Source organism: Ctenopharyngodon idella, chromosome 1 (assembly GCF_019924925.1).
Source record: "Ctenopharyngodon idella isolate HZGC_01 chromosome 1, HZGC01, whole genome shotgun sequence".
In the NCBI taxonomy this organism is placed as follows: domain Eukaryota; kingdom Metazoa; phylum Chordata; class Actinopteri; order Cypriniformes; family Xenocyprididae; genus Ctenopharyngodon; species Ctenopharyngodon idella.
The window spans coordinates 34,151,102-34,172,917 of record NC_067220.1 but is presented as its reverse complement, the minus strand read 5'-3'; the positions used below and the strand labels follow the sequence as shown (position 1 = coordinate 34,172,917).

Genomic DNA, 21,816 nt, shown 5'->3' with positions numbered 1-21,816 from the left:
AAATGTCTTTTTAATGTTCAATGTTTGAAGGGTGAGTATAATGTAATCTCATTGTACAGAGTTTAAAAAAAAAAAAATGTATTATTGCATTTATAGAGTGAGCCTTTCACTGATTGTTTACAGCCCATAATTCATTTTTAATATTGTATCGTTTTAATTATAAAATTTACAATGATAAATATCAAACAGTAGTAAAAATAGCCACATCATACTCAACTCTACCCAGTCCTGAAGCATGTATTCCTTGAGACTTTTTCCTTTTTATGGTGTTACTGGATGAACCGCTGACATTCTTTAGAGCTTTTAGAGCAATTATAGGATCCATTTTGTTCCTCAGAAAACAGGCATTTATAAAGGATGCCTAGAGTTTCTAAAAAGGTTTTTCCAGTGCAGAAATCGGTCTTGTTTTCACATCCAATCACAAGAGGTCAGGCAAGACAAATCACAACTTGGTTGACTAAATAAATTATAAATAAAACATTAACTAAGATAAAAGTTATTGTTTTATAAGCTGAATATAGGCATCGCAACATTATGATGCACAGTATGAAAATTGTTTTGAGATTTGTTGAGGATTACTTTTATCAGTGCTATTAAAGGGTTTGTTCACCCAAAAAGTATTAAGTAATTTAAGTATCGCTTCATAACATTAAGGTTGAACCACTGTAGTCACATGGGCTATTTTAACAAGGTCTTTACTATTTTTCTGGACCTTGAATGTGGTAATTTCGTTGCTTTCTATGGGATATAAAAAATTTAAAAAAAACTCTCAGATTTCATCAAAAATATCTTAATTTGTGTTCCGAAGAAGAACATTTTCATTTTTGGGAGAACTAACCCTTTAAATTATTAGAGTTTATAAATATTTAACTTAAGTGCACATCAGATGAAGGCAAAGGTAATCTATATGTAAAAATAGGCAGAAATATCAAACACTGGCCAAAATATTGATGCCAAAATTGATGATAGCCAATTTATTACTGATATATTGTGCATGTTTACCGTATGAATTTTGAGTTTAAAATCCTTGTTTTATTTAGTGAATAGGCTTTCATTTGCTTCTGTTCAGGATGCATCAGGTCAAATGAATGTGTAAGTGGCATTTGAGAAACCTGGAATGGTGTCTCAGGTATCTTTTCATTTTAACAGTGGTTAAGGAAGCAGAAATGGCACATTCACATATAAGCAATCAGGCGATTTTTCTGTCCAGGACCAACTTAGACAGCTGTAGCAAAAATCAGTAGATATGGGGGCACAGATGGACTCAACTCAAAACAGGTTGTTTCATTTCCCCCCAACAAATCTGTCTGAATGGATTCCATGCTGTTTTCTATGATTTATGCAGCGAGATGACACAGGTTCATGTGGTTTAAAGGCACATTTCTTGTGTTGCCAGCTTTACTGGTAAAAAGAAGCCGAAGAATAATTTAAAAGGAAATAAGAAAAGGTCTGCTCAAGTCTTCACAAATCCTGTCTCTTGGTTGGGTCACAAGATTTAATACTTTCTAAAGTGACGTTTTAGAGGGAGAAGTGCGTTTATCTTATTTAAGCTGTCAGTGATGTCCTGCATGATAGGAAACGACGTGCATCAGACAGGGCTGAGCTATTTTATCTGAATCCAACTTGCATTTTCCTTGACTGTAAAATTATAGTCTGCAAAACTAAAAGTCTTGACCATCACCATTCTTTTAAAAAAGCTTTTTAAGCCAAGTCCATTCCAATTGAAATCCTTTCATAGCCGCTTTACAAATTACAAAAGAAAGTGATGACTAAGACACACGTTCCCAGCTATAAAGTACCAGCCCTGAGGTACTTCACATACTCTAAGTGATGCACTGTAACTGTGCTTCTCCTTCCCTCAGTCTTCCTCATCCTTCATTTCCATGACGACCCCAAGGCACAAAGGCCTCAGCAGAACACATTGCCAGAACTTCATACACGTCTTCTCAGAAACACTCAACTAAATGCAAGTGACATTGGCATCGCCAAGATTTCATGGTTGTCACTCAAAGCTTGAGAGGGAAGTTTCCTCTGTGGAGTCACACAAAAAATTGGTAGAAGTCACTAAAGGAGCAGAAATGTTTATTCATTTCAGAAACCTTGAGCTAATATTGCATTGATGAGCAATCACTAAATGTTCCACATCACCTGCATGACTTGAGTTCCAGAAACCCAGTAGGGGGTCAATGCTTCATTTGCCTCTCATACTAAAAATATCTCTCATACTCTTTCTTTTGAACATCAAATGTTCTTCAGTTTCCATTTTTGTTCAGATATAAACTCTTTAAAAGGCTCATTGGTCTGGCAAGGTCTTGGCATTTTGACCAATGGTGGTTACGTCACAGACTCTGGGAAGAGACACAAGAAATGACAGTGATGCAAATGTCACTGAGTCCTGATAAGAAAGTAAGGGGGTTGATGCTTAATTTAGCATACCGTGATAATAGCAATGCTGGAGTTCGACAACAAGAGCTGCTCTGCAGTTGAATAGACTAATTAAAATTACATCATGGGTTTTCTTATCATGCTTATAGAACTGCACATGCTTGGGCATCAAGGGAGATTCACAATTGCAGGCAATTATGAAAATTAAGATGAGATCATGCAGCACAGCTTGTTGTTTATTAAGGAAAAATCAGTGTAAAAGAGCTTAGGTGGCTCACGAAAGCATCAGACAAACAGCTTTGCAATTTTCAATTATCAGACTTTTAAATGTAAAAGAAATTAAACAACATCTAAAACAATGGAACAAAATGACTTCAAATCAAATCGCCTGCACCTGACGGTACTGTAAGTGATCATTTCCCTCTCACACTGCCATGAAGCCAATTTATGGGTGATGGCACAAATGTCCTTTTCCACTACATAATACTTGTACTAGTTTTAAGTGGTGAATTCAGCCATTACAACCACAGCCTTTGTTAAAAGGTGTAGAAATTCAAGTATGGCCACGTAGTCTCCATATACAAACAGTGGCAGTACAATGGGCTTTCGAGTGCAACAAGAGCCTATAGGCGACACAGGCAATCACTTAACACTTAAGTCAGGGTCTAAACACACATGGACCTCAACATTTAGCATACAAACCACAATAAAGCTCACAGGAGATAAACGCATTAAAGAGAAAAGCTGCAAACAGTAAACACAAAAATAGTAACCCAGTTATCTGCATAATTTGCTCAAAAATGGAACAGAAACAAAAATATTCTTTGTAGCTATTTAAAGCATGCTTTGTCATTGCAGTGCTTTCTGCTTAATATTTAAAGCACTTTTGCATTTCAGAAACAGCACCTGTCAGAGGGTAAAATTTGCTGTGATTTTTCAAGAGCAACATGGGGAACACTCTCGACGAGATGCAAAGAAGTCAAGGGAAAATATGAGTTAGTCATTAGACTAAACTAGCTTATCTGGAAGGATCTGGGTCCTTATTTATCAACGGTGCGTACGGACAGATTTCTGCGTAATGAGTGCGTATGAACAGTTTCACGCAAAGTGTGGGATTCACCAACTTGTACTCGTACGTAGAAATATGTGTAAATATAAGCACACCTCTGAGCATGCTTACGCAGAGAATCTACTGGTATGGTAGAATAGCAACACTACACATAAAAAGCATTTAAGAGTGTCACAGTATGCATTAAGCAATCCACATATGTCCTGTGTTTCCTTTAATTATAAAACACTCAATTTATCATTTGTCTAGTTTTAAACACGATGCGGAATTGGTGTCAAACCCTATAATAGACAGCTGTGAAAAATGTTTGTCTCAGTGCAATGGCTTATCTTGCATTATTGGAAGACTTGGCAAACAATGCGCTCCACATAGAGCGTTTTCCAAGATCGTGCTGATCTGCTTGGCGAGAGCACAGAGTGCTCTCTTTGCCATTATTGCGGTGAGGAAAAAACACAATTACGTGATTTTTAAAGGGAAGTGTTGTCACCATATATGGTTCATTGGAGGCGTTTCCAAATGCTAATGACCGTGAACGAGGTCATTACTAGGTCACTTACGCACATTTGGGATTTATCAACAATGATTGCTTACTCGTGCGCACGTTTGATAAATACGGATTTGTTGTTTCTTACGGTGGCGCATTACTGCCACATACTGATCTAGGCTATATAAATTCTCTATTATAGATCAGATAAAAGCATATTTCATACACGTCACACTAAATATGTCATTTTTACGACATAACATCCCATTATCTCGAGAAAAGATGTCGTTTTAACGACATATCTCGTTATTATGACATAATTGGGTGGGGAAAAATAATATTTGGCAGCAATGCACCACTGTAGTTTCTTTTATTTATTTGTGAAATGTAAAAGTAATTTCTGAGCGAAAATTCAAAGTAAATATTTATAAATATTTAGGCCTATCCATAGACATAAATATAAGTATATATCCATATTTTTTCAGTGCATAATTTTATATACATTGAGTATATACAGTGTGATTCTTATTAGAGCTTTCTTTTAAAAAGAAAGGAGACCACTCATCTTGTTGCAGCAGCTCTATGTATGTTTTTATGTGAACAGTTTTTATACTGGCGGGCCCTTTTTAATAACCTCACCCGGTTCCCCAGAAACCCACAGGCTGGCCCTGAGTGCCACTGTCATAGAATGTCACTTTTCCAATAGGTCAGCTTTCTTCCCTGCCAGAGCTGCTCCGGTCAACTGCAAATGCTATTATCGTGAAGTAAATTGTTTAGGAGAAACAATAGCACAGCGGCTAACTGGTCAGTTACACACACTAATAGAAAGGGACAGTTAAGTGCTGAAGCATTCTAAGCAACAACAGGATATACAAGGATGAACCAGCTTGTAAGACCAAATGCAGGTGCCTACATGCTGTGGCGTATCTTTCTGCCACCAGACTCCAAACCACCCTGGTGTGAGCTGCCTCAGTGACTTCCATTAACTGCTCAGATCAAAGCGTGATGACAATACTCAGCAAGACACAATGTTCCCTACTGATAGACCCTTGTTGCGCCCCCATTGCTTTTGTATAAGAAATTTCGCACAGCAAGTTAAATTGGCTCTTCCAATCAGCTTCTTGGAAAAAGCCACCTGTGCTCTCACTGATACGGTGGGTGTCCGAGTGTCCCTGCGATGGCGGGCCAAATGGGATGATAAAATTGCTTGACTGACCACTGGTTCATGTTTGGTGTGAGGTAAAAGGACCCTCAATAGTTTAAGTGTGACTAAATGTACAAACCAGTCCATCAAAGTGTTCTGTTTCAATGATATTGGCTTGTGTTCTTCCTCTATCTCTCCTTCCCATAAATCACACATTCATTCATTCATTCATTCATGCATGCATGTTCCAATCTAGCTTTCATTTAAATAACAAAAGGTTGTACCTGTGCGTTCATATTCCCAACACTTGTGTAAACAAGTTGATTCAACAAGTAACTTCTCCTTGAAGGAAAGTCATATGGTCCTTTTTGATTTGCCTCTAAAAGTGACAGACTCATTCTAATTAATTAAACGCGTAGCTCCAGCTGCTCAAGAGACGAAACGGTTGAAGACCCTTTTCATGGCTGACATCACAGGCAATAGCTTTCTTTTTTATCTTGCTTTCCCATGGGAGACATACTTCCACTGTTCTTTTATTTCCTTTTTTTTTTTTTTTTCCAGCTTACTTCCTTTTTCTCATCACCTCTCTGAGCAAATACAATAAGTGTCCACATGTGACAGCAAATGCTGGCAAAGAGAACAGGTGGGACTGTTCAAAATGAAAGAAGAGATAATATTGAGACACACACACTGTGACCACTCCACATATACGATGGTATCCCCTATCCACAGGATCCCTAATCATCCCTGACTGAATCGAAAGCTTCTTGGAAATGAAACACTGATAAAAAGATGTCTCAAAATGAAAAAAAAAAAAAGACCTCAAATTTTACAAAACCGAAAACTGACAGCTGCATACCTGTAGAATTGCAATTGCATTATCAATAATGCAGTCAAAGGAAAATTGAAGGATGCCACAGGAAGGAACACATCATGAATGTGCAAACTGCCATGGAAAAAGGTGTAGGCGGAGCTACAGCTATTACAGTAACTGGCCTGGGCAATTGATTTTTGTCAAAATGTCAAAAAGTGTCAGAAGTCAAAATAAATAAATAAATAAAAAAAAACAGCCTACATGCCATTTAACTAAAAATTCAGATTTGAAATGCACTAAAATTGCCTGAGAATGTTTTGAGAATCAGAGTAAGGTTAAAAATGATGTATGTATTTTTGGATGCCTGTGTTAAAATACCGTTTCTCCGATTAAAGTGAGAAATGAAACAATCCACAGTCTGCTTATCTACACTCAAACGATTATTCATGGTTTCTTCTCACCTGGAAACCGATCAAAGTACGCCATGATGAAGGACGCGTCACTTAAATGCACCACGTGGCGGTGACGAGTAAAAAGGATGCATGCAGAGGAGCAAGGAGCAAGTATATCAGGGTTGTCAGGTCTGCGTAACAAAAATAGCCCAAAACCAGGTCACAAGAAGAAGAATACCCGTCTCGGCAAGTACTGTATTCTTATAAACCCCAGTCGGTTATGTCTTAAACAGTTGAGAAGGAAATCGGATGTGTAAATAACGGATCTGTGAATTTGGTCAGTGACAGCAGCCAAAAAAATACAGTACCTGCTGCTCAATGTTAATCAAACAACAAAACACAGCTTTAACAAAGATTTATCTATATTAATTTATACAGCGAACACTGTAGTGTTATTTTACATTCAGGCCTAAATATTAGGCTACATTTGTACCTGAATAATAGTTAGACCTTACTTTATTTGTAACTTTGTTATGTTGTATTTATCTATGCTTGGAATTAGTGCATTTGTTCTTATTTTTTTCTTGCTGGTCCGAAAAATGATCCTATCCATGACTCAAAAACCGTAATATGATCCGAGCTGTGAGTTTTGTGATATGTTGCAATACTAGTAGCCTAATCATGAACAACTGTTTGCATAAAGGAGTTTACAAGAACTTAAAGGCAAGTGTTCCTTCCTCACAAAACACATTAAACTTACCCCCTAAGCCACCCTAAGCCATTTCTTCCTTTCTTTCTTTTTTGAAACACCTGACACATGTAAATTCCTCTCCCCTTCACATCACAACAGCTTAGTTTTTACTTTAGCGGTTTAAATAACCATTTTACATGCTTCAGCAGTTCATCTTGTTTTATTAAGGTTTATTAATGTAGAATACGATTTTTTTTAATTTATTAAAGAATTTTTTATCTTAATATTATTTTAATAATATCATTACTTCCCTTGAAGTGACGCTTGAGTAAGCAGGAATATTGTTTGGGGAAACCTGTTTGAAAACAATAATTCTTTTTTTGCATTTCCATTTATTGATGCCTGCAGTGAATTAATTGCTCCCCTCATCAAGATAACTGCCCATAACCCAACTTAAACCTGTGCTGCTGAACTTAATTTATCTAACAAGCTTACTTGTGGTCTCATTAGGCAGGCAACTCCTTTATTCAGTGTCTATGCTGTCATTTCCAGGTTTTGAAGAGAAAAGCAAAGGGTCATTAATCTTTGGTCCTCTGCTGCACCCTTGTGCCCATCAAGCAGACTACTTGGTAAAACCTCATATGTCTGTTTTCATAAACATTTGATCCCTAAAACCTTTTAAAATTAATTGTTCCAGTCTTGGATGCTGACTGGTCAGTACAGTGCAATAATTTGTAATATTTTTATTATCAAAAAACACTTTTATAAAACCCAAAAGGAACTGAATTCACAGATTTCACAAAATAGCACACCCTCTAACTGTTGTCTGAACAATGCTGCTGATTTGAGAGCTCCCAGTATGCTTTGCCACATGAATAAATTATGCAGATAGTGTTATAAGCATATTGTTTTTCTAATAGCAGGCTTTATTTAAGCTACTGATATTTTCGTTTTCACTGTTATCTATTTGTGTGTGATAATGTTCAGATCTTTTTATTTAAATCTACTTGCAGGTATTGCCTTGAATTTGCTAGATGTTTTACTTCTAAAAGAGTTTACTTTATGAAAAAAAATCATATAGATATATATTTTAGAAAGGAATACAAATTAAAAATGGTATTGCTAATTGATAATTTGCTGGCCAAGAAATCTATTGTTGCCTTTACAAGAATTTATTGGCTTTTTTATGTAGTGAACAATGAACAAACCAGTCGAATGAGTCAAATTGGATAAACAAATTAGTGTTACTAAGAACAAGAGTTAAGAACAAGTTTTTGATTTTAATTTGAATGTATTAGTGTTTAGATTTCTTCATCTGTGATTTTCATCCAAGTCTTATCCTATGACTCCTCATCTTTCTTTTTCTCTTCGGTCTCTTCTTCGATCTTTTCCTCCTCTTTTTCTTCCGTCTTTTCCTTGTCTTCTTCTGTCTTCTCTTTCTCTGGCTCTTCTTCTTTCTTCTCCTCCTGGGTTTCTTCCTTCTTTTCCTTCTCCTCCTCTTCATCTTCATCCTCCACCACTTCCCCAGCCAGACGCTCTATCTGAGCAATTCGACGTTTGATATTCTTCTGTGTCTCCTCCTGTTCCGCCAGCAGCTTGTTTACCTTGGTCTGCATCAACTGCATTGTGCTGTATATTCGGTTTACGCGGTCCTCCAAGTCTCTCTCGTCTGGCTTTAGTTTCGCAGGGTCCAGCTCCAGCAGACCATCCTTCAGCAGAATCTGTCTCCCTTTCTCTTCCAGCATAGCTTTAGCATCAGGATATTCCGTCAGAGCTTCCATCAGATCATCTTTGGACAAGCAGAAGAGGTCTGAGTACCCTATGCTTTTAATATTTGCTGTCCTGCGGTTCCCAGCCTTGCTGCCCTTGATGTTTAGAATGCTAATTTCACCAAAGTAGCTTCCATCGCCAAGGACGACAAACTGAGTGATGCCATCATCGGCCACCACAGCAAGTTTGCCTTCCTTTATGATGTACATCTCCCGCCCGATATCACCCTTGCGGCAGATGTAGTCATCGGGACTGAAGACTACAGGGCGAAGCTTCAACACTAACTCGATCAGCAACCCTGCCTCACAGTCGGCAAAGATCCGCACCTTCATGAGGGTCTCTAAATGCACGTTCATGCCTAACTCTGCCCGTAATTTGTCTGGCAAGTACCTCAGCACCTCTCTTTCATCTTGTGCCTTCTTGTTAGTCCACAGGTAGTCAAACCACTTGATGACACGCTTCTCAAGGTCCTTGCTGACATGTCGCGCATGCATGTACTGCTTAATGTTGTCGATCCTGGCCTGGAACTGAGCCTGGGCTGCGTTCATATTTGAGATCATTGTAGCAATGTTACCTACAATGGTGGCAAAGATCAATACGCCCACCAGGAAGTCAACTACGTGGAAGAGGAATTCAGAGTCTAGCTCCGGAGATGGCGTCTCTCCGATAGTAGTGAGGGTGAGCGTAGACCAGTAGAGGCTGAAGGAATATTTTCGCATCAGCTCTCCGAACTCTGGTTCGGTGAGAGCAGGGTACACCCATGCATCTGATCCGAACCCAATTAACTTGGAGAAGGAGAAGTAGAGGCATGCGTTCCAGTGGATGATGATGATGATGTACATGACCAAAGTGCAGATTCGGAAGATGTTGGGGTAGTTGGTCATGGTTTCTGAGATGGTGAAGAACTCAAACATGCGGTTCAGGCGGAGCAACTTGTTTATGCGGATCTCTGGGTAGTCTAACCCTAAAACGAAGTAGAAGATATCCGTGGGTAGCATGGAGATGACATCGATGCGGAACTGGAGACTGCTGGTGTACCGCTGGCGAAGGAGCTTTTCATCTTTGATAAGCAAGCCTTGTTCCAGGTACCCTGGTTAAAGAAAGGTAACATGAAATCATGACACAAATAAGTTAATTACAAAGACATCTGATTTTACTAATGACATTAGGTTCACCTGTTCGTGATCTGAAGGCCATGTCAGCCAAATAAAGCAAATCGGAGGTGTAGTCCAGGAGGAACCATATCAGTAGATACTCATGCTGCAGTTCCTCAAAGCAGGCTCTATGCAAAGAGACAAAATATAAATACTCTCAAAAGTATTACACCCACTTATCAAGCTTCCAAAATGCCCTAATTTTATGTATTATATTGGATGTTGATGCTGAATATATGACCTTTATCATTTCTATGAGAGCATATGAGTGTAAGAGACTAACGGAGATGTAAGGGAGAACACTTCAGAGGTTTAAAAAGAAGACATCTTCAATTTGTATTCTTCTCTCATCTCCTGGTAACCTGGTCTTAATAAAACATGAACTTCTAATCATTACCTTGCAATTATAACTGTCCAATTGTACATGACGGGAATTGTGATTATAAGCAGCCATTGATAATACAGGAGTCCCGCTGGGTTAATCACAAACACCTCCTTGGGCCTTGAAAAAAATGAAGTTGACATGAACAGTAATCAGTTGTGATACTTTGAACTTTTGAAAATCTCAGATTAGAAATGACTGAAAAAATCCAGATACCAACCCCTCCTTTTTTTCTTTTTCTTTCTCCTTTTCCTTCTCCTTTTCCTTTTCCTTTTCCTTTTCTTTCTCCTTTTCCTTTTCCTTTTCTTTCGCTTTCTCATTTTCTTTTTCTTTTTCATCCTTTTCTTTCTTCTCTTTTTTTTCTTTCTTTTCTTTCTTTTCTTTTTTCCTACAGAACAACAGAAAGGTTTATACAGACATTATTTATAACTAGAATGTTTCGAATAAGATTAGTGTGCTACCTACTCTTTTTTCTCCTTCTTTTCTTTTTTCTCCTTTTTCTTTTTCTTCTTGTCTTCCCTATATGGAGAGAAAAATAGTATTGCCACCAATACGCATTCATATAAATAATATAATTTGTATTATATTATAGATCAAATGATCTTTGATTACTCCTCATTGTTGTTGCTGTTGTTGATGTTAAATATACGTCCTGCACTTGGAGCTGGAACTGGGTCTTCATCGTCCTCCTCTGAATCCACCTCCATTATCGGAGATACTTTGGGAGCGACTGCAATACCCCCTGATGTAGGTACAACAGTCATGATTTCTTTTCCCCTAGAACAATAGGCTGAAGCAGTGATTTATAATTTACATGTCTTTCTATTTGTTAAAAGTCATGAAAATTTTCTAACATGGACAAAATGGTACTCTAAGGAAGAAAAATGCCACAAATTCAGATCAAACTTACCGACTGTTTTCCTTTAAATCAAATCCTGTCCCATTCTCTCTTGATCAGAAGAATCACAGAGCCCCTCAGAATCACAGACCTTCTGTTTGGTGAAATTAAAGATACAGTCAAATTACAGCTAGTGCTTTCAAAGGAGGAGTATGCTTGTGGTTCATTTGTTCTGTTGTGCTCTGTAATGATATCTCAGACTTGCATGACCCTGAGAAGGATTTGGAGATTAATGAGAGACTAGAGTGACAGAGACAAAGCCTCCTCCCTGTCTTCTTGAACGGTACATAATTTATACTCCCTCCAACAAAAGCTGAAAGTATGGGTGAGACCTATCATTTATGCCATTACACTGAGAATTTTGGCAACTTTCTGTTTTTTTAAATTGTTCCATACTCAGAACTAATTTTAGGTTCATGTTTGAATTGATTCATTAGAGTGCCCCAATTACGGCATGACCACATTTGTTTGTGGTATTTATTTAACTAACTGTAATTTCATTGTTCTTTTGCTGTCTCCACACATTATACTGGTGTCAGTTGTGTACATGCGCTTGCTAGACTGTGAGGCATAGAGTAGAGTGAGAGATTTACCTCATATAGCAACATCTGCCCAGTCAGCAGTCTCCCACAGATCTGCTTTATCCTATTAATACAGACCTGCCAGTCTTAGTTTCACACACAGCCACTCACAAAGACATAGATGGCCTGTTGTGTTGGATATATGTAGTTTTAGTATTATTTAGTATTTAGTATTATATGTAGTATATATATATATATATATATATATATATATATATATATATAATGATACATATACATAGTTACACACAGACACACATAGGGAGAATTCATGGTTATTTGGGACACTTTTTGCCATTGAGATGAATTGGAAAAACCTGAATTCAGCCTGAATTCATATGGTTATACATTATCATGTAGATATATCAGGTTAATTCTTCCAAGTGTTACATAGTTACATTTCAGTTTATTAAAGACGCCTTTAACTGCATTAAGACAAAAGAGATTTTATTTTAAGAAACTGAAAGAGAAGACATATAACAAGTAACACTGTCTGCAGCAGTGTTGGCTCAATTCTTACAATGAGGTTATTATGAATCATCATCTGCCAGGAAACATTTTCACACAACAGGAATGTGCCACATTTTGCTCCAGCAATGTTCAGACCACACGGTCTTAATGTCAGCGATGTCACTGATTGGTTAGGATCTTGGGGGCGGGGCTTGTGATCAACTCTCTCACTGCACTGGCAGGGCAGCATCAGGAGCTTCAGCCACCAACACCTGTTCAGCACCTGCAGCAACATCAGGCCCCACCAAAGTGGTGTCAATTTCCACGGCAGCTGCCGGTGCCTCGGGGATGAGGGCCGGATCAACGGCAGCAGCAGCAGTGATGACTTCAGGAGAAGGTTCGACGGGAACATCCACAGCGACATCAACGGGTAGGATTTCGTTTACTGCAGCTGCATCGACAGGTGAAGCGGTTCCAGTAGGTTCAGGTTCGGTACCCTCAGTACCCTCCTCCGCCTCTGCTTCTTCTGCCCCTTCGGCCTCATCTGAGTTCAATGGAGCAGCCGGCTGGCCAGGCTGGTAGCCGTAGGGAGGGTAAAACCCACGAAACTGTGGCTTGGGTAGATAGAAAATTGGGATGCAGCTCATAAATTATAATCATAAATTACCTATTAATGTTTGAAATATGCGACACAATTTTGATAATAGGAAAAACCTACTGCTCCTTCCTCATCTGACCCATCTCCTCTGGGTGCAAAAAGAGCGGGGTTGAAAAAAAAGCCCTGAAAGAAAAGTTTAAAGATCAATATCAACACAAAATGAAGTACAAGGCACTGTAGTCTTAAAGGGTTAGTTCACCCAAAAATGAAATTTCTGTCATTATTTACTCACCCTCATGTTGTTCCACTCTTGTAAAACCTTCATTCATCTTTGGAACACAAATTAAGATATTTTTGATGAAATCCTAGAGGTATATGACTCGTCCATATACAGCAATTTAACCACCACTGTCAAGGTCCAGAAAGGTACTAAAGACATTGTTTAAAAAAAGTCAACATGACTACAGTAGTTCAACCTTAAGAATACTTTTGTGTGCAAAAACAAAACAAAAATAACTTTTTTCAAAATCTTCTCTTCTGTGTCATTCTCGTACACTGTTTACATTCATCACTTCCAGGTTGTACATTAGAACGGCGACTCAGTATTGGCCAGCTCCTGCGTCAGTATCACATGCATGCATCGTGCTGCTCACATGAACAGCGTCGGCCAATACTGAGCTGCTGTTCTGACGTAGAACCTGGAAGTGATGAACGTAAACAGTGTACGAGAATGACACAGAAGAGAAGATATTGTTGAATAAAGTCATTATTTTTGTTTTGTTTTTGCACACAAAAAGTATTCTTGTCACTTCATAACATTAAGATTGAACTACTGCAGTCACGTGGACTGTTTTAATAATGTCTTTAGTACCTTTCTGGACCTTGAAATTGGTGGTTAAATTGCTGTCTATGGATGAGTCATATACCTTTCATCAAAAATATCTTCATTTATATCTTCATCAGGTCTTACTGGTGTGGAATGACATGAGGGTGAGTAATAAATGACAGAATTTTCATTTTTTTGGGTGAACTAACTAAAGTTTCCTAAAGATTATGCCATAGAGGAACCATTTTGGGTTCCCCAAAGAAAACTTTTAATGAACAGTTCTTAAAATGACCATTTTTAAGTGAAGAACCTAATAATTTTCCACTATAAAAAATATTTTGTGCAATGGGAAAGTTCCATGGAAGTTAAAAGTTCTTTACGGAACCACAGATGCTAATAAAAACCTTTATTTTTAAGAGTGTACATTATTACCAAACCCATCCTTTCTGTGAACAGTTCTGAAAAGAACCATTTTTCTAAGTGTCATTCAATATTTTAATAATCTGATGAACATTGTTCCCTTATAAAAAACCTTTTGTGCAAAGAAAAGTTTCCATGGATGTTGAAGGTTCTTCATGGAACCGTCATTGCCGATAAAGAAGTGTATTACCACTCTGTAGTTTCCGTAGCAAAAATCCAAGCTAAAAGCTAAAGTGCAATTGGTTACTTATTGAATAAAACAAGTCAGAAATATATGGTGTATGTTGTACTCTAAATGCTACTTTACATCATAAACAGAAGCTGTCTCTCTCTCTTTCTAGTTCCCTTTAATGTAAACAAGTATTATAAACACAAATTTGTGCACTAGCAAGGCCTTGATTGATGTACAACATTAGTACACCGATCTAACAAGATTTTTTTTATTTTTTTTTTATCCTCAATATCACCTTATAACATGCCATGACTGACATTAACACAAACTAACGATAACACGTTGCTAACCTGTTGTGGTGCTTGAGGTGAAACCTGAGGCTGGGTCTGTAAAAGAGAAATATTGTCAAAAATGTTTTCTAAAGGCTATTGTTTATCCTCAAAAACATAAAATGCGATAAGATAGAATGAGAGGGGTTTACATCAACAGGCGCGGGTGCTGCGGGTGCCGCGGGTGCCACAGGTACTGCCTGTGAGGAACAGAAAATATCATCAAATCCATAAAACAGGACACTGAGGCATGTTCACACATAAGTCTTTAAATGAAGTGGTTAAATGCTTAACATACAGGTAGCTGAGCACCAGTAGGAACAACACCAAAACCCTGCAAATACATTAATAACATTATGTTAATATTATGAAAAGCCTGTCTGTCTTTAGCTTTATCAGCACTGAACTGACCTGTTGCCGTAGCTGTCCTAATATTCTGTAGAATTCCATCAACTGCAGGGCTGTGTTAGCATGACTATTAATTGCCTGCTGCATGAGAGACAACAAAATATGCATAATGCAATACAATAGGCTGTACATTAATATCCATTGTGATCACACACAAAGGTCTTACCTCATTGCTGCCGCTGTCAAGGGCCTAAATGTGCAAAACAAGAGGAAGATGTCAAAAAATGTTTGAAACTTTGTCTTTCTTATGCTGCCTTGAGATGTAGAAACAAGAACTTACAGGGGCAGCTAGTGAGGAGCCCAGCAAACACATAAACAGCGCCACAGCTTTCATATTGCTCTTATGATGCGGAAAGAAAAATAGACAAGTTCAATACTGCCAGTAACATATATGCATGAGTTAAAACTTCTTAGAAATGGGATGAGCTTACCTCTTTTGGAAATCACAAGGACAGCTAGATGACTTCTTAGAGTTTAAAGTTGAATGAATAACTACTGAACAAGGCTGCTATATATACTTAGCAGCTCCTGAAACAGACCAATCACCTCTCAGCAAAAAGTGAAATCTATTTTTTGCCCTTATTCTTAAAAGAAGGTTGGAATTACAACTGTTAATGACCCATTATGTATAATTATACACTGTGAAATTCTGCTTGGTGCACAGTTCTTCAAAAGACAGACGAAAAATGAAATTGTCTACCAGACAGGAGGATGGTCTGTCTGTGATGTTTGATGGAGAAGTTTGCATGTATATGACTTTAAAGGGGCCCCTTTCGCATGACAGTGGGACTTGTGGGCGCCTGCCAAATTGATTGATCTAATTAAAACAGATCTTCACAATGAAGCTCAAGTCACATATTCTTCTAAACTCTTAATTACAGATTAATCCATCTTTTCTTGCTGATTCATTCGGAGATAGGTATAATAAATCTTTTGGCTCCTCGTTGTTGTGACCACACTGACAGCTTCTTTAGAGATGTTGTCGTCTGCGTTTTTATCCTCAGTCTGAGGTTTGAAGCATTTCAAGGGTTGATGTGCTTTATGCTTTAGGGAATCCAGATCCAGGATGTCTGCCATCTGATAAGAATGTGAACATAAAAAGTCTATAGATATCCACTTGCTGAGCCCAAAGGAATCAGGCAAGAGAGGACATATACTCTGGCTCCCTTTCAGTCATTCTAGACAAGATGGTTTCTTAGGGTCAAGTCTCATGGCGACTATCTTTCTAGCTGTTCAAAAGCCTATAGTTCATATATACACTGTCATTCAATGCTTTTGAAAGAAGTCTCTTCTGCTCACCCAGGCTACATTTATTAAATCAAAAATACAGTAAAAACAATAATATTGTGAAATATTATTACAATTTAAATTTTCAGCATCATGTCTTCAGTGTCACATGATCCTTCAGAAATTATTATTTGCTGCTCAAGAAACATTACTTTTTATCAATATTGAAAACAGTTGTGTACAATTTTTTCAGGAATCTGTGATGAATAGAAAGTTCAAAAGAACAGCATTTATCTGAAATAGAAAGCTTTTGTAACATTACACACTACCGTTCAAAAGTTTGGGGTTAGAAATAAATTAATTCTTTTATTCAGCATGGATGCATTAAATTGATCAAGAAAGACAAAATATATCCAAATACAAAACAGTTATTTTAAATTGTAATATTATTCCACAATATTAATGCAGCCTCGGTGAGCACAATATATATATATATATATATATATATATATACACATACATACATATATATATGGCTACATCATCTACATACATATACATATATATATATATATATATATATATATATATATATATATATATACATATATGTATATATATATATACGATGTAGCCATTATTGCAAAATAAAACCTCCCCACTGCAAAAAAATAATAATAATAACCTAAGATTTTCAAGTCAAAATTATTATTTAACATCACTGAATCAACCTAAATACATTCATTTATACTGATAAAATAAATGTTACGGGTTTAATCAGATGGACATGGCTCTTTATGGATCTTTTAATTGCAGGTTACCACCTTTTAAAGTGTGTGATACAGAATGTTAATAAACACAACTTTTGAAACTTTTGATTTTAAAAATATATTAATAAATGTAGAAATTACCATTGATTAAGAATAATACTGTAAATGCTTACCATTTTACATTTCTTATATATTAGCTTTTGTATTATATATATATATATATATATATATATATATATATATATATATATATATATATAGTCAAACCAAAATTTATCCAGACACCTTGAACATTTCATTCATTAATACAGTTTATTCACTATAGTTTAAAAAAATGGTAATAAAATATGACAAGATCTCAGAGTTAAATTATGTCAGATAACACTTAAGCAAAACATGGTCAGGTCAAAGTGTCTGAATAAGTTTTGGTTCCCAAATTTTTATCAATTTTACTGGTAGTCCACTGTATGAAGAATTTTTGGGTATAATATTTGACAGTTTACTTTATTTTACTTTTGTCCTGCACCCACTAGTAAAAATATATAAAAAATGTTAAATAAATTTTGGTTTGACTGTATATATATAACACATAAACAGATCTGATGGCATTAATGTTACTTGTAGAGTAAGATACTTGCAGAGCTGAGATTATATATATATATATATATATATATTAGCTTTTAACTGTAATTAGAACTGAATTACAGTCACAGAGCTAATTAAACTCTGTAATGATAATGACCAAAAAACTCAATCTCAAAATCTCATTAAATGTTGATGCCCAATGTGCCAACATATCTCAGAGCAAATCGAAAGGAATGGATTGTATGCGAACATACTGTAGGTCTCATACTTTGTGAGCGCTTGTGATTATTTCTGCATGTACGTAAAGAGACTATTATAATTCCTTATGGCCTGACAATCCATGTAGAAAAGTGTACTTTCAAATTTCTCTGAATTTTGTTTGCACGAGCATATTAATAATTCTCACACATCCTAAAGATTCTTTGAGGTTGACCATTACCTAACAAACTCTGCACTCTCCTAAAGTTTTAACAAGCTATTTTTTTTAACATGCAATATTTATTGTACTGCAGAATGTTCAAGGTGTAGGTGCAAAATATTTCACTTTAATCTTTTAATGTTTATTTTTTGTGTTATTTTAATTAATTATTAGAATGCATTTCAAATTCCATGTGCTATTATGTAACAACTAGCACAAAGACAGATAAAAAGTAAAAAAAAAAAGTGTGTTGTTCTTTAATCAACTTTATTACTGAAACACTACTCACAAAAGTCTACATGAGAAAATATTCAGAACTGACATTTGCTTTCATATTCAATTAAGGTATAATTTTCTCACATCAGAATAAGACCAAAACAGCACATTTCTATCTGTATTCCATGCAATTACAGAACTTAAAAAATGTTTCTTATATATATGTGTAGATCATCTCCATGTTCAAAAAATCAGCTCATTTTAAATTATTATTTCAGAAAAAAGTATTTACTAATTCTAAATAGCATTAGGGGAAAAAAAGTTCCACACTCTTGTTGTTTGACGTTTTTCTCTCACTCAGCTTCAAAGATGTGCCTGCAGGCAAAAGAAATGATATGTTAAACAAGAATGAAAGAGTGATGTCAAGCAATTTTGAAACAAAATTTTGACAATTATTGCAATTCAAAATTAGGATGAATGAACCAAAATCAGATACGCCTAAGCAGCATCTCACCGGCCTTCATGGCTTGTTAGACACCTGAAAGAAAGTGTAGATAATTAACAAAATTGTGGTGCTCATAATCTGCTGTTTCGTGCAAAACTTCTGCTGACATATGAGATTCGCAAGTTCTCATTTTGGTTAAACGCATCCTGGCTAAATACAGCACTGAAGGCGTAATTATGTTGTCAAATCAGAGTTTTACTGAGGGTTGTGATTTTTGCTTCTCACACATATGCATTCAAACACACACACACACACACACACACACACACACACACACCTGTCCTGTCTGAGCCTGCTGCTCCGGCTGGGCTTGCTGCTGAGGATCTTGGGCTTGTGGAGGACCATCCTGGAATGGTGGGTTCTGTGTAGAAATGCAATAAAAGCTCACAGCGTTTCAACATTCAGGTGTTTCAGCAAATTCCAATAACAGTGCAAGTGATGATCGTTTTCAGTAATTATGAAACCAAAGAGGTTCAAAGCATTTTTTTCTCACCACGGGTGGCTGTTGAGGAATTGTCTGTGGCATAAAGTCGAAGGGGAAGATCTATACATCAACAAACATATAAAAATAAATTACAATATTATACTATAATAGTTTTTTTTTTTTTTTTAAGAATAATGTCAAAATGTTGAAGTAATTTGAAGAATTTACATTTGGAAGTTGAGGTATCAGGGGAATATTTGGTTGTTCCTGAAATATAAACAACAAGTCACCTTATTTATATACCTCTTTATAACTACAATACAGACTGTTTCAAAGCAGCCTTACAGTGATAAACAGGAAAATTATTCAATGATGGATACAACTAGTACTCCCAGAAAGAAGTAAGATTTGTACTGCTCAGCTATTTATGAGACGATAAAACAACAGATATAATCAATTTCAACTTCAAAATTTCACATTTAATTCAATGTGTTACTGTCGTTTCTTTGCAATTATTTGTGAAATGTACTAGCAATTTCTGAGTGAACATTGTTTCAAAGTAAATCCTACCTGGCGCTGACTGAAGTCATAGGGGTAAAACTTCAATGAGGAGAAAGAAAAACAAAATCAGCATTCATTGCATCAGAGGGGAAGAGCAAGGATGTTTCACAAGCGACACTCTGCTGGATTGACTTTCTACAGCATATATAGGCCTACTTAAACATTTCTATCTAAGTCAGAGCAAGGGCTGAAATTAGCCTTCGGGTCTGTTCACTCACGATTTCCACGCTTTTTCTGCCGGGAGCCTTTGGGAGAGAGTACTTGATGAACCCTTGTGCTGGGAATGACTGAGAACAGAAAGAGAGAGCCATGCCCCAGCGTGAATGGTAGTAATTATGTTCTAGTCTTTTGGTATACACACATGTTGTATATATTGATTCAACTGATTGAGCTGAGAGTTTAAATCTAAAAAAGAAATCTAACAAAGAAGCAAAACAAGCTAGCCTTGCAGATAGCAAAACTTAGCAGACTCACCGATGTGCCAGCTGCTCCCCCTGCTGGATTAGTAGGGAATCTCGGTGGGAAAATCTATTTAATAATAATAATAAAACTTTTAGGATGTTATACACCACATACGCAATACTAGCCTACCATCTTAAAAAAAAAAAAAAAAAATTGTCAAAAAATATTTATTATTTAATATGACTGAATGACCCTGAATACACTTACACTAACCTAATTAAAACAATTGTTAATGGTTAGATCAGGTTAAGTAACCTAATGTGCCTCATGGTAGGTCTAGAAATTAAATTATTAAATTCAATTAAATGTAAATTTGTAAAGTTTTTTGGAGTACGTTTTACAAAAATTCACATTTATTTCACTTGCCATTTCCTTGTAGGTAGCCTATTTGTGAAATTTTATAGCATATTCTTAGTGAAAATAGTTTCAAATTAAATCCAGTGCATTAGGTTACACTAACCTAATAAAAGTCATTTTTAGATCAGGCAGAAATAAATCCTTAAGGTACCAAAAGCACATTTTTACAAACAGAGAAAAAAAATAGCTCATACGATTTCCATGCTGATTGGAGCAGTCAGACCAGGATGTGGCTGTGATGGTATTCCCTGGAAGCCACCATTATTCCCCAAAGAAAATGAAAGGAGTTTAAATTCACTTTAGTAGATGCCCAAAAAGAACAAGTTTAGTTCCATTATAATTAGTATGTTCAATACATGTTCTGTAGCAACCTCAGGATAGTCACTTAAACCTATATATTATATAAACACATGTCATGGAGTAGCATGTCATCATACAGTGTAATATTAAAGAGCTATTTTCAACATAAAACTCAATGCAATGTGTTGATTATGGTCAAAGCAAGAGATTCCGAAGACTTTTATGCCATTTTTGGATATGGAAAAGTCAAGAATGTTCATGTGTGGTTAGCCCCACCTGCTTCGGGCTGCCATAATGAGGGAGATAATTGAAAAACGGTGAAAGCTAGAGAGAGACATAAACACACATGCACACAAAAAAGGATCAGTTTCGGCATCTGGGCAACCCAGACACATAAAACAAGCCTTTATAAGTACAAAGACATTCCTTTAAAAAGGTTTGATGTGTACTTACTGGTGCTGAGGATACTGCACCAGCCAGAAGAAGACACAGGATAGATGTCCACATGTTTATGGATTCACCAGCCTTACACAAACAAAAATGTGACCTTAGACAGACAACACCAATGAAGGTGTGATATTTCTGAACAATAACATAGAAACAGAACCACTTACAGTGCACGAAAATGGTCAATCAGCTTTCTCACCTTGTCTGCAGGTAGATTCACTAGCTCTGGCACATGAGTTTTCATGCTTTTATTTGGTCTCTGGCTTAGCGCTTAGCCAATCCCTCTCAGGCTAGACTTTATCATGACCTCACAGATGGAGAAAGATGGTTATTGAGAAAATGACCCTTTAGTCAGACATTGTCTGCCTTTCTGTCAGCTATTATTATAATGATAACAGTTGAGGGAACTGCTGATATCACCAGCCTATATTTTTGAAGCTACAAAATATCAGTGCTATCAAAAATAGGAACTGAGTTTGTTTTTTGTGTACAAACTTACTGATGTTTAATTGCAACAAGAGAACTGTCTGAACAATAATGTGCTTTCTTGGGATGATATTTATTTTCAGCCTATTTT

The 21,816-nt window shown here is 36.5% G+C and overlaps 3 protein-coding genes across 4 annotated transcripts; all 3 read right to left on the bottom strand.

The window, feature by feature from the left end:
• Nucleotides 1-8,203: 8,203 nt before the first annotated feature.
• On the bottom strand, nucleotides 8,204-11,346 carry cnga1a (cyclic nucleotide gated channel subunit alpha 1a). 2 transcript variants are annotated; one of them, XM_051894403.1, is made up of 6 exons: nucleotides 10,898-11,166; nucleotides 10,751-10,804; nucleotides 10,506-10,673; nucleotides 10,301-10,405; nucleotides 9,925-10,031; nucleotides 8,204-9,839 (listed from the first exon to the last, which is right to left on the bottom strand). In XM_051894403.1, the coding sequence occupies exons 1-6, from the start codon at nucleotides 11,047-11,049 to the stop codon at nucleotides 8,320-8,322; spliced, it is 2,106 nt and encodes a 701-aa protein (XP_051750363.1). In that variant the 5' UTR covers nucleotides 11,050-11,166; the 3' UTR covers nucleotides 8,204-8,319. The 2 variants fall into 2 exon arrangements, with proteins under 2 accessions (XP_051750363.1, XP_051750355.1); XM_051894395.1 differs by adding an exon at nucleotides 11,196-11,346 and having other exon boundaries at nucleotides 10,301-11,027.
• Nucleotides 11,347-12,348: 1,002 nt separating this feature from the next.
• enam (enamelin) lies at nucleotides 12,349-15,301 on the bottom strand. The gene is made up of 8 exons (XM_051905656.1): nucleotides 15,248-15,301; nucleotides 15,134-15,157; nucleotides 14,971-15,048; nucleotides 14,858-14,893; nucleotides 14,712-14,759; nucleotides 14,581-14,616; nucleotides 12,933-12,995; nucleotides 12,349-12,828 (listed from the first exon to the last, which is right to left on the bottom strand). Exons 1-8 carry the CDS (start codon nucleotides 15,299-15,301, stop codon nucleotides 12,442-12,444), a joined length of 726 nt encoding a protein of 241 aa, XP_051761616.1. The 3' UTR covers nucleotides 12,349-12,441.
• A 2,914-nt stretch (nucleotides 15,302-18,215) lies between these two features.
• Nucleotides 18,216-21,314, bottom strand: scpp5 (secretory calcium-binding phosphoprotein 5). The gene is made up of 11 exons (XM_051893925.1): nucleotides 21,246-21,314; nucleotides 21,069-21,116; nucleotides 20,687-20,740; nucleotides 20,148-20,201; nucleotides 19,892-19,960; nucleotides 19,683-19,712; nucleotides 19,341-19,379; nucleotides 19,182-19,232; nucleotides 18,966-19,049; nucleotides 18,698-18,721; nucleotides 18,216-18,558 (listed from the first exon to the last, which is right to left on the bottom strand). The coding sequence occupies exons 1-10, from the start codon at nucleotides 21,297-21,299 to the stop codon at nucleotides 18,704-18,706; spliced, it is 501 nt and encodes a 166-aa protein (XP_051749885.1). The 5' UTR covers nucleotides 21,300-21,314; the 3' UTR covers nucleotides 18,216-18,558; nucleotides 18,698-18,703.
• Nucleotides 21,315-21,816: the final 502 nt, after the last annotated feature.

Coding starts and splice junctions, on each gene's coding strand:
- cnga1a (XM_051894403.1), bottom strand. CDS start 11,049: ATGACTGTTGTACCTACATCAGGGGGTATTGCAGTCGCTCCCAAAGTA. Junction 10,674..10,750: donor GAAAAGAAGGAGAAAAAAGA/GTAGGTAGCACA, acceptor GTTGTTCTGTAG/GAAAAAAGAAAAGAAAGAAA. Junction 10,406..10,505: donor GAAAAAGAAAAAAAGGAGGG/GTTGGTATCTGG, acceptor ATTTTTTTCAAG/GCCCAAGGAGGTGTTTGTGA.
- enam (XM_051905656.1), bottom strand. CDS start 15,301: ATGAAAGCTGTGGCGCTGTTTATGTGTTTGCTGGGCTCCTCACTAGCT. Junction 14,760..14,857: donor CTACTGGTGCTCAGCTACCT/GTATGTTAAGCA, acceptor TGTTCCTCACAG/GCAGTACCTGTGGCACCCGC. Junction 12,996..14,580: donor CACCTCAAGCACCACAACAG/GTTAGCAACGTG, acceptor CTTTTCTTTCAG/GGCTTTTTTTTCAACCCCGC.
- scpp5 (XM_051893925.1), bottom strand. CDS start 21,299: ATGTGGACATCTATCCTGTGTCTTCTTCTGGCTGGTGCAGTATCCTCA. Junction 19,961..20,147: donor GGGGAGCAGCTGGCACATCG/GTGAGTCTGCTA, acceptor TTCTGTTCTCAG/TCATTCCCAGCACAAGGGTT. Junction 19,233..19,340: donor TGATACCTCAACTTCCAAAT/GTAAATTCTTCA, acceptor GTTGATGTATAG/ATCTTCCCCTTCGACTTTAT.